We start from the raw sequence: 17133 nt of genomic DNA, 5'->3' as shown, positions 1-17133 counted from the left end.
CAGACTTTCCCTGCATTTGCTCCTCCTGGCTGCCAGTCTTGCCAGAGGTTGCAGTGGCAGCCAGGCCCTGTACTGACATCAGGGAGCCTGTGTGTATCCTGGGTCCTCAGTTACCCCCCTGCTGGACCCAGGAAGTGCGGAGGAGGAAAACGCCTGATTTGAATACCGAAGGGACAAAAGAGCCATAATGCATACACACAAGGGTGCTGAATTAAGGTTATGTGGGCGCCCTTCCTTCTGGTTAGCTAGTGTGGCCTCCTGTCTAACACAGGTGTTCTGGGGCATTGCACCATGAGGCTACTCTAGTAACAAGGGGCGAATGGCACGCAGAGTCCTCTGAGCCAGACATGGACCCTGCTTGTGGCTTCTCTGTGGTTAGCAGGCGTGGAACCATTTTATCTAATTCGAGCCCAGTGCAGCCCTGGGGCTGGTGTGACAATTTGACGCAGCAGGGAGGGGGGAGTGTTGACCTGGGAATGTGGCAGGGGAGTTTCAATGGGAGACCTGAGAGCCGGTAACCTGAGCCAGGAGGGGGACGGGGAGATAACACCTCTGCCCGGGAATGTGAACAGAGGCTGCAGCAGGGAACCTGCTTAGTTTCAGTTTGGGGCTGGGTGGGGGAACGCAGGGAACCCCAGGGCTGGGATCTAAGCTCCCTGCTCCCCCAGAAGGACTTGACTGAGGGGTCCTGGGTGTACCCACAAGCTCTGTTTTGGACTGTGTTCCTGTTGTCCAATAAACCTTCTGTTTTACTGGCTGGCTGAGAGTCTCAGTGAATCCCAGGAAGAGGGGTGCAGGGCCTGGACTCCCCCACACTCCGTGACAACTGGTGGCAGTGGTGGGATGTACTGCACCCCGTGAACGGCACTTCCTGCAGTAAGTGACTGGGGAGCAGTAAAACGAAGGGGGATTGACGGGGACCAGGCGTGCTGAAGATTCAGAGAGAGACGGTTTCAGGGGGCGGTTAACCCCTGGGAGTGCGTGACCAGAGAGAAGGACTTTTGCAGTAACAGGGTCCCTCGGGGCATTGCAGCGAGCGGTCCCAGGGGCGGAGGAATCTGCAGCTCGCCCCTGGCAAAGAGGTGGTGACCTCAAGCAGGACTGGCACACTAAGCGTTTTTCCTGGAAACCGTGGAAAGCTGCCCGGCCTGCGAGTGGCCAGCAGGGATATGTACGCTAAACGCCTTAAGAGTGACCTGGTGGAGCTGTGCAGGCAGAGGGGGCTGCGCATTGGGAGGTCCACCAAGGAACAGCTGATTGCCCAGTTGGAGGAGAGGGATCGCTTGGATGACCCGATCCCTGTCCCTGAGGAAAGCCGCCCGGCAGACGCAGCATGGGTCATGGGATGGGTCAGACTGCTGCCAAGGACATCCCGAGACCCTTCCTACCTATGCCTGGGGGAGGGGTTGGGGGAAGCCCAGCAAATATCGAGGGCACCCTGACCCCGGCAGCCAGCAGGGGATCCTCCCGGCGGAGCTCCCCATCCCTGGAGCAGATGCAGCTGGAATGGGAGAGGGAGAGGAAAATGAGGGAGCTGGAGGATCATGAAAAACAACGTCAACATGAGCAGGAGGAGAAGGAGCGGGAACGTCAGGAGAAGGAGAAACAAAGACAGCAAGAACTGGAGCTGGCCAGGCTGAGGAGCAGTGGGGTGGGTGAGTGCGGTGAGTGCGGGGGGACCCAAGACTGCAAGGAGCTTTGATAAGTGCTTCCTGGCCCAGCGGAAGGAGGGGGAGGACACAGATAGCTTCCTGACGGCCTTTGAGAATGCCTGCGAGATGCACAGGGTTGACCCTGCAGACAGGCTCCAGTTTCTCACCCCCTTACTGGACCCCAAAGCTGTGGAGGTGTACAGCCAAATGACAGGGGCTCAGGCAGGGGACTATGAACTGTTCAAACAGGCCCTGCTCCGTGAGTTTGGGCTGAACCCCGAGATGTACCGGAGAAGGTTCTGGAGTCAGCGTAAAACGCCTGAGGTCACCTACCTACAACTGGCCAACCGGATGCAGGGATATGCCCGCAGGTGGACAGCGGGGGCCCAAGCTAAAGAGGACCTGCTTGACCTAATCGTACTGGAGCAGCTGTATGAACGGTGCCCTTCCGACCTGAGGCTGTGGTTGGTGGACAAAAAGCTCGAGAACACCCAGCACGCAGGGCAGCTGGCCGACGAGTTTGTGAACAGTCGGTCACGGGATAGCAGGGAGGAGTCCCGAAAGAACAGGCCCCCCCCGATGCAGAGAGAGAGTCACCATGGGGCCTCCCAGTGAGGAAATAGGGAGAACCCCCTCCCAAGGGGAACGCCTGGCGTCGGGCCCCTCCGACCCTCTCGAGGGGACCAACGTGACCTGAGCTGCTATCACTGTGGCCAGAGAGGCCATGTACAGACCCAGTGCCCCGGGCTCAGGGACAAACTGAACAGACCCAACCTACCCAGGGTTAACTGGGTAGGGACCCAACTGGACGAGGGGCAGATGACCCAGGAAAGGGGGGCTACCAGTTTACCACCTGCTCAGGAGGGAAGAGTACCCCAGGCCAGCTCCGCCAGAGGGCTGGATGCTCTGGACTCAGGGTGCTCGGTTTACAGGGTGGGCACTGGGTTGTCCCTCTGGAGAGAGTGCCTTGTTCCCCTGGAGGTGGATGGGAGGAAGGTCAATGGATACTGGGATACGGGCGTGGAGGTGACGCTGGCCCGGCCCGAGGTGGTGGCCCCAGATCGGGTGGTGCCCAACACCTACCTGACCCTGACAGGGGTGGGCGGTATTCCATTCAAGGTGCCCGTGGCAAGGGTACACCTGAAATGGGGGGCCAAGGAGGGCCCCAAGGATGTGGGGGTACACGACCATTTGCCCACTGAGGTTTTGATGGGGGGAGACCTAGAGGACTGGCCAAGCAAGCCCCAGACCGCCCTGGTTGTGACCCGTAGCCAGAGCCGGCGAGGGGCACTGCACCCTGACCTTGGGGAGGGTACCTCACTGGAGGCGCAGGACCCTACTCTGGTTGAGAGGGAGTGCCGAGGGGCACGGCTCAGAAAGGCTGAGGCCTCAGACCTGGCCACTGAGGGGGAACCGGGCCCCATCCCTTCCCCAGCCGCTGAGTTCCAGGCCGAGTTGAGGAAAGATCCCTCCTTGCGGAAGCTCAGGGACCTGGCCAACCTCAGTGTGGGACGGACCATGAGGAGAGGCTGCCAGGAGAGGTTCCTGTGGGAGAAGGGGTTCCTGTACCGAGAATGGGCTCCCCCAGGGGAAGGGGAGTCCTGTGGGATCAGGAGGCAGCTGGGGATCCCCCAGAAGTATCGCCGCAAGCTCCTGTCCCTGGCCCATGACATCCCCCTCGCAGGGCACCAGGGAATCCGGCGCACCCGGCAGAGGTTGCTACAGAACTTTTACTGGCCCGGGGTCTTTACCACCGTCCGGCAGTATTGCCGATCCTGTGACCCCTGTCAGAGGGTGGGGAAGGCCCGGGACAAGGGGAAAGCGGCTTTGAGACCTTTGCCCATCATAGAGGAGCCTTTCCAGAAGGTGGCCATGGACATCGTGGGACCTCTCAGCAAGACGACCCGGTCGGGGAAGAAATACATTCTGGTGGTGGTAGATTTTGCCACCCGCTACCCTGAGGCAGTGCCCTTGGCTTCCATTGAAGCAGACACCGTGGCAGATGCGCTCCTGACCATTTTCAGCCGAGTGGGGTTCCCCAAGGAAGTCTTGACAGACCAAGGGTCCAACTTCACGTCAGCCCTGCTCCGGTGCTTGTGGGAGAAATGTGGGGTCCGGCATGACTGGGCCTCAGCGTATCACCCCCAGTCCAATGGGCTGGTGGAGAGGTTTAACGGGACGCTAAAGATGATGCTGAAAACCTTTATGAACCAGCACCCGCAGGATTGGGACAAGTACTTACCTCACCTGCTGTTCGCGTACAGGGAGGTGCCCCAGGAGTCTACCGGATTTTCGCCTTTCGAACTGTTATATGGAAGGAGGGTGAGGGGCCCCCTGGACCTGATGAGAGACGAGTGGGAGGGGAAGGCCACTCCCGATGGAGAGTCAGTGGTGGAGTATGTCCTGATCTTCCAAGAGAGATTGGCTGAACTCATGGGCCTGGCCAGGGAGAATCTGGCCAGAGCCCAGAGGAAGCAGAAGGTCTGGTATGACCGCACGGCGTGGGCCCGTGCCTACGCCACCGGGGATCCGGTGATGGTTCTCATCCCCGTGAGAAAGAACAAACTACAGGCCGCCTGGGAGGGCCCGTTCAAGGTCGTCAAGCAGCTCAATGAGGTAAACTATGTGGTGGAGCTGTCGAACCGGGCCCACCACCGCCGGGTGTACCATGTGAATATGATGAAGCCATATTATGCCAGGGGGAATGTGGTGTTAGCTGTGTGTGGTCAGTGGGAGGAGCAGGGAGATGACCCTTTAGTAGATCTATTCCCTGGGACCAGAGCTGGTTCCCCCCTGGAAACAATCCCCCTCTCGGATCAGCTAACCCCTGCCCAGCAAGCTGAGATCAGAGGGGTGCTGCATCCGTACCGACAGCTGTTTTCCAACCAGCCTGGACGCACTAATCTGACTGTCCACCCAGGTGCAGACAGGGTCGCACCTGCTGATAAGATGCTCCCCCTTCCGAGTCACAGGGAAAACTGCTCAGGACCTGGAAAGAGAGGTCCGGGATATGCTGGCTTTGGGGGTGATCCAGCCCTTGGGCCTCGCCGGTGGTGCTGGTCCCCAAAAAGGACGGGTTGGTCCGGTTCTGTGTGGACTATCGGAAGCTCAATGCCATCACTGTATCGGATGCCTACCCCATGCCCAGGCCGGACGAGCTCCTCGACAAGCTGGGAGGAGCTCAGTACCTTACCACCATGGACCTTACAAAGGGCTACTGGCAAGTGCCGCTGGATGCAGATGCCCGGCTGAAATCGGCCTTTATCACCCCTCTGGGGCTCTATGAGTTTCTGACCCTGCCTTTCGGCCTCAAGGGAGCGCCGGCCACCTTCCAGCGCCTGGTGGACCAGCTCCTGAGGGGGATGGAGAGTTTTGCCGTGGCGTATATTGATGACATCTGTGTCTTTAGCCAGACCTGGGAGGACCACGTGTCCCAGGTTAGACAAGTGCTGGACCGACTCCAGGGGGCTGAGCTGACTGTAAATTCGGAGAAGTGCAAGGTGGGGATGGCGGAAGTATCTTACCTGGGCCATCGGGTGGGGAGCGGCCGCCTAAAGCCGGAACCGGCCAAGGTGGAGGTGATCAGAGACTGGCCCGCTCCCCACACCAAAAAGCAGGTCCAAGCCTTTATTGGGATGGCAGGATACTACCGAAGGTTTGTGCCTCACTTTAGCGCCATAGCCACCCCCATCACTGCGCTATGCAAGAAGGGGAAGCCAGACAAGGTGGTCTGGACCGAGCAGCGCCAGGAGGCTTTCCGGGCGCTGAAGGAGGCTCTGGTCAGTGGCCCAGTTCTAGCAAACCCAGACTTTGACAAGCCCTTTGTGGTGTTCACCGACGCCTCCGACACGGGACTGGGGGCGGTGTTAATGCAGGAGGATGAAAAGGGGGAGAGACACCCCATCGTGTACCTGAGCAAGAAGTTGCTACCCCGGGAGCAACACTACGCGGCCATCGAGAAGGAGTGCCTGGCCATGGTGTGGGCCCTCAAGAAACTAGAGCCCTATCTCTTCGGGCGACACTTCACCGTGTACACCGACCACGCTCCCCTGACCTGGCTGCACCAGATGAAAGGAGCCAACGCCAAGCTCCTGAGGTGGAGCCTGCTCCTGCAGGATTACGACATGGACGTGGTCCATGTGAAGGGAAGTGCCAACCTGATAGCGGATGCGCTGTCCCGGAGAGGGGGCCCTGAACTTCCCCAGGACACTGGTCACAGTGACCCCGCTCAGTTCAGTCTCGAAGGGGGGAGAGATGTGACGATGTGACGCAGCAGGGAGGGGAGAGTGTTGACCTGGGAATGTGGCAGGGGAGTTTCAATGGGAGACCGGAGAGCCTGTCACCTGAGCCAGGAGGGGGAGGGGGAGGTAACACCTCTGCCCAGGAATGTGGAGGAGGCTGCAGAAGGGAGCCTGCTGGGGGGGGTTAGTTTCAGTTTGGGGCTGGGTGGAGGAACACAGGGAACCCCAGGGCTGGGGTCTAAGCTCCCTGCTCCCCAAGAAGGACTTGACTGAGGGGCCCTGGGTGTACCCACAAGCTCTGTTTTGGACTGTGTTCCTGTTGTCCAATAAACCTTCCATTTTACTGGCTGGCTGAGAGTCTCAGTGAATCCCAGGAAGGGGGGTGCAGGGCCTGGACTCCCCCACACTCCGTGACAGCTGGTCTCAGGGACAGGAACAGAACATGATATTGTGACAAACCGGTGGCCATCTAGGACGTGCCAGCTGCCATCGCAGAACACAGGCGGCATGGTCTGTTGCATGTGGAGGCCACTTGAAATGCCATGGCTACAGCTAGGATAGAATCCAGGGCCTCCTGGTCCAAGAGCCCTGATCACACACTGAAGGGAAATCTCCACTAGCGAGCTGCAGTACACGGCCAAGGACACACAATGGAACATTTCTGTCCAGCAGGGCGCCATAAGGAATCACACATGCGATTACAACAAATTTTGTTCCAGCCAGTCATCGAAAGTGTATAGGACACAGATTCCTGCCGGTATTATTTCATGTCTCCGCTCTCATTCCTGACCCCGCCTACGGGAATGTTCCTGAGTGAACCCTGAGTTGAGACTGGAGGCAAAAACAGGCCATGGTCCCTGCTACCAACATAGAAACTGCAAATCTGCCTGCCTGGGTGAAAAAGCACCTGAAATCTGCCAGTGGCTGGTTGTCCCGGCCACAAAGACTGGACTGAGGCTCTGTCTACACTGGGGATTGCTGCAATTGCACCCAGTGGTGAAGCTGCTCAAGTGCAAACCCCGAGCGCAGGCACATTCGGACCCCTGGCCATGCTGGTGTGAGCTCACCCTGCTTGCAAGAACCTCTGCAAAGGTGCTAGAGGTTTGTACTGGGAGAGCCTGATAGGCTGGACTCAGGGCAAAGCTGCAGGGCCGCAGCCCAGCCTTGCTCCTGTCTCCACAGCTGCCGTCCCTGCAAGAGACGCTCCAGGGTGCTGTCCGGACACTGGTGCTTCCATCACTCCCTCTTGGAGGCCATTGGTGATCTCTTCATTAGCAGCTGTTTGGGTACAACTAAGCTGGAGGGAGGCATTATCATCACCCCCGCCCAGCTGCCCCTCCCGGAGCCAGCCCGCTGGGCCTCACGCTGGGGCCGTGAGAGTGAGCGATGGCCCCGGATGATGCTGGAGGGCGTGTCGCTGGCTGGCTATTGTGCGGTGCAGCTTCAAGGGTGAACGCCCGGCCCTGTGCAGCGCGCACACTGCTGCCTGGCCAGGTGATTGCCCGGCCTCCTGAGTCTGCGATCGCTCAGCAGGGTGGTGCCACGCGTCTGCTGAGTGTAAAACCCGATCCACCGAGCAACCAGTGCACCTAGAAAACCACAGCCAGCATCGAGAGCAGAGACAGCCCAGATCCCCCAGCTCCTTAAACTCTCATCAGAATGGTCACACTGGGTCAGACCAAGGGTCCATCGAGCCCAGTGTCCTGTCTCTGACAGCGGCTGGTGCTGGATGCTTCAGAGGCAATGAACAGAACAGGGCAATGATCCATCCCCTGCCATCCAGTCCCAGCTTCTCTCATGGTATTTTCTCCAAGAACGGGGCTATTAACCGGGGGACTCCTGGCCAGACTAACTCCGTGTCTTTATCATCCACCTCTCTCCCTGCAGGGTCGGTGAGATGTGATTAGTACTTGCAATGCAGCAGGCCCACAACCCCAAAGCAGGGCTGTCATCCCAATGTGTTAGTAGCTGTACAAACACCTGCCGCACAGAGTTAATATTCTAATTCCACATGAGAGGCGACAAATGGGTATAAAACATCTGGGGAAGGGGAAGGACACTATCAGGGCTAGGAACTCATGTGACACTGTGGGCATGACTAGCTGGTTTCAAAGCTGAGTTTTTATTTTATTTTTTAGTTATATTTTGTAACACACACACACACACACAAAGATGAAGACAGAAGTGAAGAGACTCTCATAGCAAACTGCTGTGGAGTTTTGCCATGAACAGTTAATCAGCTGCCACGTCCCAGCCCAGAGGTGGCTGCATTTGAGTGGTGGTGTAGCGATTCCTGTCTTTGCATAGGTCCCCATTGCGCTGGGTGCTGAGGGGTTTCAGTAATCCTGCAGGGTTCAGCCCACCCTGCAAAGCGCTTGGTGACCGCTTGAGACGGAAGGGGGGAGAGAGGGCATGAGGCGCCATTACTCCCCGCTAATCCGTGTTTGCTCTGTCGGGCTTACAGGCTGGGCTGGGACACAGGTTTCGTTGGCATGGCTTTGGGATGGATGCAGTGCGGAAGCCACCCCAAATGGGTGCCTATAAACCTCTGCTCGTCCCCACGTGGCCGGGGTGTGCCACCGGTTTTGCAGCGCTCATAGCAATGGTTTAGGGAGCACTTTGATGCATACTGCTTTCCGTATCCCTCCACCTACACGCCTGGGAAGGCTTCGCTCCCAGCTGGCCTGGGACGGTCACAGCTGATAAATGGGAATCCTGGGACCGTGACCCAAAATGGAGCTTCTTCTCAGCCACAGAATGCTGCGATCGCTGGCACCTGGCCCAGGCTAGTCGGCAGTGGTCCATCCCCTTGGAGAGGGGGTTTCCAGGGCCATAACACAGGAACAGAACAGCTGAGAATGGGGCCCGAGGGAGGGCTGGGGACGGGACCTCAGAGCCCAGCTCCCTCGTAGGGTTGTATTTTATGGAGCACTCAGGATCAGAGGGCTGAGATGAAAGGGGAGCGGGAGCCTATTAATCTCACAACAAAGGCTTCCCGGAGTTAAGAATGGCAATAAAATGCTTTGGGTGTGTGTGGGAAGCACTGGGTGGGGGTGGGGGTGGGAGAGCCCAAGCATGCATGTGCAAGGACATGTGTGTCAGTGAACAAGGGACAGAGGTGTGTCCAGGCACGGAAGAATGGCTGAGCTAGTGGTTAATGGGACTTGGGAGGGCCGGGTTTGATTCCCAGCTGGGCCCCAGCTGCCCTGTGGGACCATGGAGCTTAACTCCGAAGAGGGGTTGAGTTTAGCTCCCACATTGCTAACATGCACCAGCAGGGCCCAGCCTGTCTCTGAGCGTAGACCCAGGGCAGCCCTGTGGAGCTCGACGTCGCTGGATTGGCTGCGATGCAGTCTAATGGCTTTGGGCCTCAGTTTCCCCATCTGTGCAGTGGGGATAACAGTCCTTCCTTTGTCGGTCTGGGCTCCTTGGACTGTGAGCTCTTGCCTGGCACACGGTGTCTGTGCAGCACCTTTGGAGCTGAGAGCTTGGGAGGGATGGGCGGGGTGGGGCAGACACTGCCCTTTCAGTTACTTTGCTCTCACATTCTAGGGCTGCGTGTGGCTGAGCCCAGGTCAGGGCTGGTGCAAGCGCCAGCAGACCTCCGTGACCTCACAGCCGCAGGGGCAGGTGTGGGACCTACAGTGTGCTAGGCGGGCGCTCTCTGAGAAGGGGCCATGGGGTGGAGTCTCCCCAGCAAGGTGCAGCTCAGATACATAGATGGGCTGCTGCCCTGGACCCTGATAACATGCCCAGGGCCCTCACTGGGATTTCCAGGCCGCTGTGCTGCACCTTGAACAGACATGGGCCAGGGACAAAGCCAGAGATCACAGCAGCTACCTCCACTCCAAGCTCCAAAGCTTTTGATCACCGCTCTGTCTCCCACCTAACATTAACCCCGTGGTTACATCAGTGTCACTGAGAGCAGAGTTGGACCCTAGAGACAGGTTGTGATGTTATTGACTTGAACTGGGACCGTATAGATCATTGTTGCAACCAAGGTCCTGTAGTGGCACCAAATGTTCTCCAGAGACTTGATTTGAACCTGCCATTTATTCTATGCCCACCAAGGCAAACCAAACTAGCCAGACAGAGAAGACTTTGGTTTTACCCCCCTGGCTAACCACAAGTCACACAAGCAATTCCCTTAGACACTCCAGTTTCCCAGTATCCCCACCAGTGCCACTCGGTATGGGGACAGACGGTTATGAAAACCAATACCCCAGTAAAAGAACAAAGGTTCTCTCGATCCCAAAGGACCAAGCCCCAGACCCCGGTCAATGTACAAGTCAGCTCTTACCCACAAATCATGCTGTTGCCAATCCTTTAGAATCTAAAATCTAAAGGTTTATTCAGAAAAGGAAAAATATATAGACGGGAGCTAGAATTGGTGAAATGGAATCAATGACATCCAGTGATGGCCAAGTTCTTGGTTCAGGCTTGTAGCAGGGATGGAATAAACGGCAGGTTCAAATCAAGTCTCTGGAGAACATCCCCAGCTGGGATGGGTCCTTCAGTCCTTGGTTCAAAGCTTCAGTGTAGCCACTTCCCTCCAGAGGTCAGAAGCAGGACTGAAGACAAGATGGAGGAGCTGCAGCAGCTTTGTATAGTCTCTTGCCGTGTGGTCTCTGCTTTCTGTGTCCCAAGGACAAGCTGCCCATCCCATGGCCTGGAAACACCTCAGAGTCCTGTCCATAGGCAGGTCCCTGCACACCTGGCTGAGTCCCCAGACGTGTCTGCCTTCTCTCAATGGGTCAGTTGTGTCGCTGATGGTCCTTAATGGGCCACCCAGCAGGCTAGGCAGAGCTGACACCAGCTTGTCTGGGGTGTCCCCCAGAAGGAGAGCACAAGTTTGAACTACAGACAGTACAGAGCCAATATTCATAACTTCAACTACAAAAATGATACACACAGATAGACAGCATCATCCTAACCAGCCAACCATAACCTCGTCTGAGACACCTCATTTGACCCCCTTTATATAAGATTTGGTGCCACTACAGGACCTTGGTTGCAACAATGATCTATATGGTCCCAGTTCAAGTCAATAACGTCACACAGGTGCATGCTAGACCCTCCGTTGCAACAATGTAACATTCCTTCTAGCCGCTAGGAACACAGCACCGGCTTCAGCTGAGCCCCTCTGTGCCCAGGGAAGTAAATGGTGCCGATGGAGCAAGGGGTAACACGGCCCAGCGTGCGTGCACCTGAGGAGGGATAGAACAGGGAGAAGTGGTGCTAGCCCTTCCTGCAGGATTTCTAGCCCACATGGAAATACGGGAGAAGACGGAGGCTCTGAGCCCTCCAGCTTGTTCCACACGCTGGCCTGGCTCCTGTCCGTGCCGCAACTGAGCAGCACGCTATCCCCACCGGCTCCCAAGGCTGCAGTTCTTGCCCTCTGCCATAGAGATGAGGGCATCTGCCTCTTCTCCCTCCTCTCGCTCCAGGGACAACGAAGGCAAAGGGGGTTCGATCCCAAAGGCCCAGCAGCAGGTCCCCCAGGTGAGCCCCTGTGCTCCGATGGCCCAGGGACTGCAGGGTGAGGGGGCGTCTCAGGTAGCTTGGGCCCGTGGAGGGCTCTGGAGGCAGAGAGGGGAGACCAGTGTAGGGAGCCGAGCCCTCGGTGCCAAGCAGGCGGGTCGCAGCACTCTGGAGAAGTTGTGTGACCGGATTTGTCATTCCACAGTGCAATGATCACGGGGGGCGCTGCGGACACATGTGAAACAGACGGGCAGCTGTAGCGGGGAGAGGGGCTTTCATGACCACAGCTATTTGGGCATCCGGTGGCGCCAGAGGGGGTACGGGACGGGTGCCACGGAGTGCAGCAGGATGCTCGGAGCACTGCGTCTGAGAAGCGTCCGAGTGTTTTGCTGAACCACGGTCACTCGGGGCCTTTTGGGGCTTGGCCATCCTGGTGCGGCTCCAGTGGGACCTTCTACAGCAGGAAGGGGCTGGCACCAGCGCCCATGCCAGGCTGCACTGGCTTGAGGCAGGCGCCCTGGACAGTGCACAAGAAATTGCCTTCCTACCACGAAACGCGTTGCAAAGACTTCAAAGTGGTGAATGCCTCCCAGCTCTTCGTGCTCTGGAATTTGGTGCTAATTTTCCTTATTACAGGGTTACCACATGGTGGGGGGCTGCCCAATCTGTGCTCCAGAGGTTTTAGAAGCAAGGGCTGTGCTGGGCGAAGGTGAGACTAGCGCCCCCAACAGGCCAACCCTGGGGCTACCCTCACCCTGGGCAGGGCACCAGAGCCGTGCCTGGGGTCTCCAAGGAACATCCTCATCCAGCTGTCTGGACAGGCAGACCAAGGCTGGGCCGGCTGCTCTCAGGTGCACTGGGATGCTGCCAGGGATACACTCGTGGTACTAGGGGGCACAGCTGTTCACGGGCGGAGGGCAAAGCCCTGAGATCTTGGGATGGGTACCGATGCTGCGCTTGGCCCCTCTGGCTCTGGGCCCAGCGAGCCAGAATTACCTGTTCAGCCCCAGCAAACCCCCTTCCTTCCCCTCCCAGAGCTGGGGTTTCCCGGGCTGGAGGTGCTGAGCTCTCCCCCACCGGGATGTGCTAGCAAGGCAGTTCGGGGGGTCCGGAGCAGCAGCTGTGTGGGCTGGCGACCCTGCTGGGTGGGTGGGTGGGAGGGAGGTGGTACAATAGGCTGGATTGCAGGATATTGACACTGTGTTCCAGGCTGGCACACCCAGGGGCATCTGGTGGGATCACCCTGCCCTGCCCCTGGGAGGGTGTGTGCGGCCCGGGGAGGCCAGCGATCAGAAGCAGGCCCCTCCCGTCTCAGTGCCAGTCTCCGTTCTTGCTCACACCCAGCACCACACTTTCCTTGCACCCTGGCTCTCAGCAGCGGCAGACTCCAGGGGAACGCTCTGGCTTCCAGCCAGGCTTTGGCCAATGTTCTTCCACCCACACAGGCCGTGGCCACCCACATCAAACAAATCAACCCCCCCTCCCCGAGTCCCCACAAACCACCAACTCCCGGCTCCTGGCCAACACCACAAACACCTGCCCTGTCCGCCCACACCCTGCAGCAACCGCACGCGGCATTGCCCTCCGCCGCCCCGCCCCAAGTACAGGCCTGCTGCGTCCCCACGCGGAGACCAGGGGCCTGGCTGCTGACCGGGGCTAACCACCCGCCCACGCCAGCACGCCACCTGCACCCAGCATGGCACCAGCCAAACCCACCACCCGGGCCATGCCCACGCCCTACGTCACGGCTGCTGGGGAGAGCCAGGAACCACGGCGCTGCCGGCCCCCACCATTCAGACAGTGCGAGTCAGGGCCCCACAATCCCACTCTCTTTAGGAATAATAAATACGGGGTTCTGCTTAGGAATCGGACCATTGGATGGGGAGGGACGTCCTGGGTCAGCTGCCCCCACAGATCATCCCCTTCGTAAACTGATCAAGTTCCATCTTCAGAGCAGACAGGTGTCTTGGCCCCCATTCTTCCCACCTCCGCTGCTTAGAAACCTCCTTCTCCTTCCCAGCCTGTGTCTATGCATGGCCAGTTTATCCCCTTTGGCTACCATAACTCTCCTCCCTTCCTGAGGTTTGCCCCCCTGCTGCATTTAGAGACAGCAATCAGATCTCGTAAGAGCGGCCCTCCATCCCCCTGGTCGTCTCAGGATCGGCTCGTCTTCAAATTCTTCTTCCTTGAAGGCGGGCGGCCCACCGTGTGCACAGCCCGGTCCGATGGCATTAACACATCCCTATCTCGATGGGGAACGCCTCGCCTCACACAGCTTCCCATCGTGTATGCCTTTTTCACAGCTGCAGCACATGGGTGGTGCGGTTATCCTGGGCTAGGCTGGCTGGTTCCTGAGCCTTTATGTCATGCTCATGCCAGGTTTTCACGCTTTCCTCTGCAACCAGGGTCCAGATCCTCAGAGGTGTTTAGGCACCTAACTCCCATTGCCCCGTACTTCATTTTCCTTTTTAAATGAAACCCGAGTCTCTTCATAATCACAGGACTCCAGGAGCTGGGGCTTTAAGAAATAAACCAAATATCATGAGTTGGCAACACTATCGTTATACAATCTTTTACAGGGCAGATATGACACCCCACCCACCCACACACACCATATGTACATCCTCCCCCAACATATATCACAGGGACCCCTCCATTGTCCCTCCCCCCACCACTACATCACAGACAATAATGCTACAGTCCCTGTGCTGAGAGTCACAGGCAAGGCAGATGCTGGTATTTTTGACCCAAAGTCTGGTTATATGAAGGGTGGAGGGGACCCAGGCAGAGTGGGGGTATAGGGAGGAAGGGCAGGAGGTGGGGACACACTCCAACACGGCTGTATAAAATCTCTGGATTTCTGGATTTTAAACAGAACTGAGAGGGGCTCCGGGGTCAGACTCTGGCTCCAGGGGAAGACTTTTGTTTTGTCATAAGAAAGGACAAGAGAATCAATCAAATCTCTCCAGGTCTGCCAGAGCCCAGGTGGAAGAGGTAGACATGGGGGGATTTGATTTTTTGCTGTCTTGCCTAAAAACCTTGTGGTTCTGTTTCAACCATCTGTCAAAGTACAATCCTGTGTGTGTACGTGTGGTGTTGTAAGGTAGTGGTTGGCTGGATCTCTCTTGCTCCATCCCTGTTTGTGTCAGAGAGACTGCTGCCCTCTTCTGACTGGAATCAGAACTGCTCAATAGTGTGTCCTATGACCTGTACTGCTAACAGCTCATGGAGATTTTCCTTTAGCTCAGCGTATTAGGGGCCACCTCTGCTTTTGGGGTAGGCGGCTCCAAGTTACTCAAGAGTTTCTGGCTCCTAACTGGGGGAATCCAGTGTGAATTCCCTTGGAACGGCAAACAGCAAGCAGCCTTTATGAGAAGCCTAATTGACCGAGAAAGAGACGGCAGTGCCCAGAAACCGGCCGGCTCAGCTGGATGGCTTTAGTGGTGCGTGCTGGCTGCGTTAATGGAAGGAGAAGGTGGATCGATCATGGAAGTGGGCGGGGAATGGAGAAGACCCTGCTGATGAGGGCAGCAGAGTTTAGCGCTCACGAGCAGCTGCTTTCATGCTAGTCGGCTCTATTTCCAAGCCTGGGTGCTGGGGCGGCTGCCCAGCAAAAGCAGCAAGCGGCTCCGCCATGCTGGCATTTTCAGAGATGTTTTAACACGAGTGGACGTTTAGCGGAAGCAGGACCGGCAGGTTTGGTCCAGCCCCCTTTAGCCGTAAGCTGCCCTGCAACCACCGTTCGCATTGTGTCCACACTGGGGTTTACGAGCGTGTCCGTTCGAGCTAAACTCAACCCCTCTCCGGAGCAGCCGAGCACCTCCCACTCAGTGAGGAGTTTTATCTTCACAGCTCTCCTGGGAGGCAGGGAGGGAGCTTCCCCATTTGACTGCTAGGAAGACGGAGGGTCTGCAGGCGGGAGGTGTGACGGCAGCTCGCGTACCCGAGCCAGTGGCTATCCAGCGAGATCAAAGCCAGCCTGAGTGACGATTGCAGCGACGCCGCGGGAGCTGCCCTTCGTAGCCGGGTTCTGGGTGGGTGGGGCTGACCCACGGAGCCTCCTGTGCTCCGCCAAAGCCAGCCTGGCGTGTCCTCGTGCGAGCAGCCAGGCCTCCGGCTGCCCAGCGCACGTCCCCAAAGGGCCACGGTCACTGAGCCGCGACTGCAACCTGGGGCTCCAGGCCCAGGCCTGTGCACTCTCGCTAGCCGGCCCGTTCAGGTACCATCAACCCTCTTCCCTAAAGACCAGGGCTTACGTGGCTGCTGCTACCGATCCCCCATGTTCGGAGTCCCCTTCGTCCTCGGCGACTAACGCAGCTCGCTAACGGGCCATAGCAAAGGCAGGCGCTGCTCCGGGGCAGCGAGCTCGCGGCTCAGTTCCCGTTGCACACGGGGGCTGGTCTGCTCTCTGCACTGCGATTGCAGCAGGGGGTGCTGTGCTGGGGTCAGGCTGGGCTTAACGAACCCCCTTGTCCCCCCAGGTGATGCTGGATAACATGCGGAGGAAATGCAAGTGCCACGGCACCTCCGGCAGCTGCCAGCTGAAGACGTGCTGGCAGGTGACCCCCGAGTTCCGCCTGGTGGGCTCCTTGCTCAAGGACCGCTTCTCCGGGGCCACGCTGATCCGGCCCCACAACAGGAACACGGGGCAGCTGGAGCCAGGCCCCGTGCGGCACCGGCGCCGAGCCAGCGTCGGCGACCTCATCTACTTCGAGAAATCGCCCGACTTCTGCGAGCGGGAGCCGGCCCTGGACTCCCTGGGCACCCAGGGCCGGCTGTGCAACAAGAGCAGCCCGGGCATGGACAACTGCGAGAGCCTGTGCTGCGGGCGGGGCCACAACCTCCTGCGCCAGACCCGCAGCGAGCGCTGCAACTGCAGGTTCCACTGGTGCTGCTTCGTGGCCTGCGAGGACTGCCGCCGCACCCAGTGGGTCAGCGTGTGCAAGTGAGGCGGGCCCCGGGCCCGGCTTCCCTTGGCCCCGGCCGGCACCGCGGGGGGAGCGGCTCCCGGGGGGCGCCGCCCAGCCCGGTTAATCCACCCTGCGCCTTCCGCCCTTCGGCGGCACCCCGGGGTCGCACCAGCGCCTGCCGCGGGGAGCGTTCCGACGACGGCCCGGCAAACCCGGTGCTGCTCACGGATGGGGAGAGACCCCGCGCCGGGACCCGCAGGGCAACTCTGTAGCAGGGCGGCGGGTGGGATGGGAAGGATGGGGGGGCGTTTCCGAGCTATATACCGTTCCTTCTGCTCAGGGACAGCATTAGCCACAGCCCACGGGCTGCAGAGGCTGGATGGGATTCGGGCCGTGAGCAGTTCCGGCAAAAGCTCCGTCCCCACCCAGTGTGGACACGTGCAGAGACCTCCAGGGAGCAGGGGACTAAATATCGCGGCAGCCTCCCCTCGCCCGCCCGGCTCATTCAATGGAGAGGGGCAGCTCAGGACTCACCAGACTGCACTGAAAGGGATTTTCATATGAAAAAAACATGTAAACAAGATTTGTAAGGACACTAACCCAGCGTTTCGAAGAGGAGGAGGGGTCCCCAGCGCCCCGGGGCGGTGCCATGCGCGCCCGCGGCTGGTGGTGTCTGGTAAGTTATTTTATTATTGTGAATAAAAGTGGATTGGAGACGGTGCCGTGCAGCGGTTCTGAGCGTGGGCTGGGGGGTGGGAGATTGGGAGAGGATTTTAATGGAGGGGCAGCCCCCTCCCTGCTCTGCAGAGTCCTCAGGGGTTTAAAGGGTGTTTATGCGGCTAGCCGCTG

At 58.5% G+C, this 17133-nt stretch overlaps 1 protein-coding gene across 1 annotated transcript in view; it reads left to right on the top strand.

Moving 5' to 3' along the window:
• The window catches only part of WNT10A (Wnt family member 10A), a 48253-nt gene extending 31930 nt beyond the window's left edge, over window positions 1-16323 (top strand). The window contains exon 4 of the mRNA XM_074966757.1: window positions 15856-16323. Coding sequence (XP_074822858.1) covers window positions 15856-16323 — 468 coding nt within the window. The remainder of the gene's footprint in view (window positions 1-15855) is intronic.
• The last annotated feature ends 810 nt before the right edge of the window (window positions 16324-17133 follow it).

This window comes from Natator depressus, chromosome 11 (assembly GCF_965152275.1).
Source record: "Natator depressus isolate rNatDep1 chromosome 11, rNatDep2.hap1, whole genome shotgun sequence".
Lineage (NCBI taxonomy): Eukaryota > Metazoa > Chordata > Testudines > Cheloniidae > Natator > Natator depressus.
The sequence above is the reverse complement of the archived record's forward strand: the minus strand, read 5'-3'. Positions and strand labels throughout refer to the sequence as shown.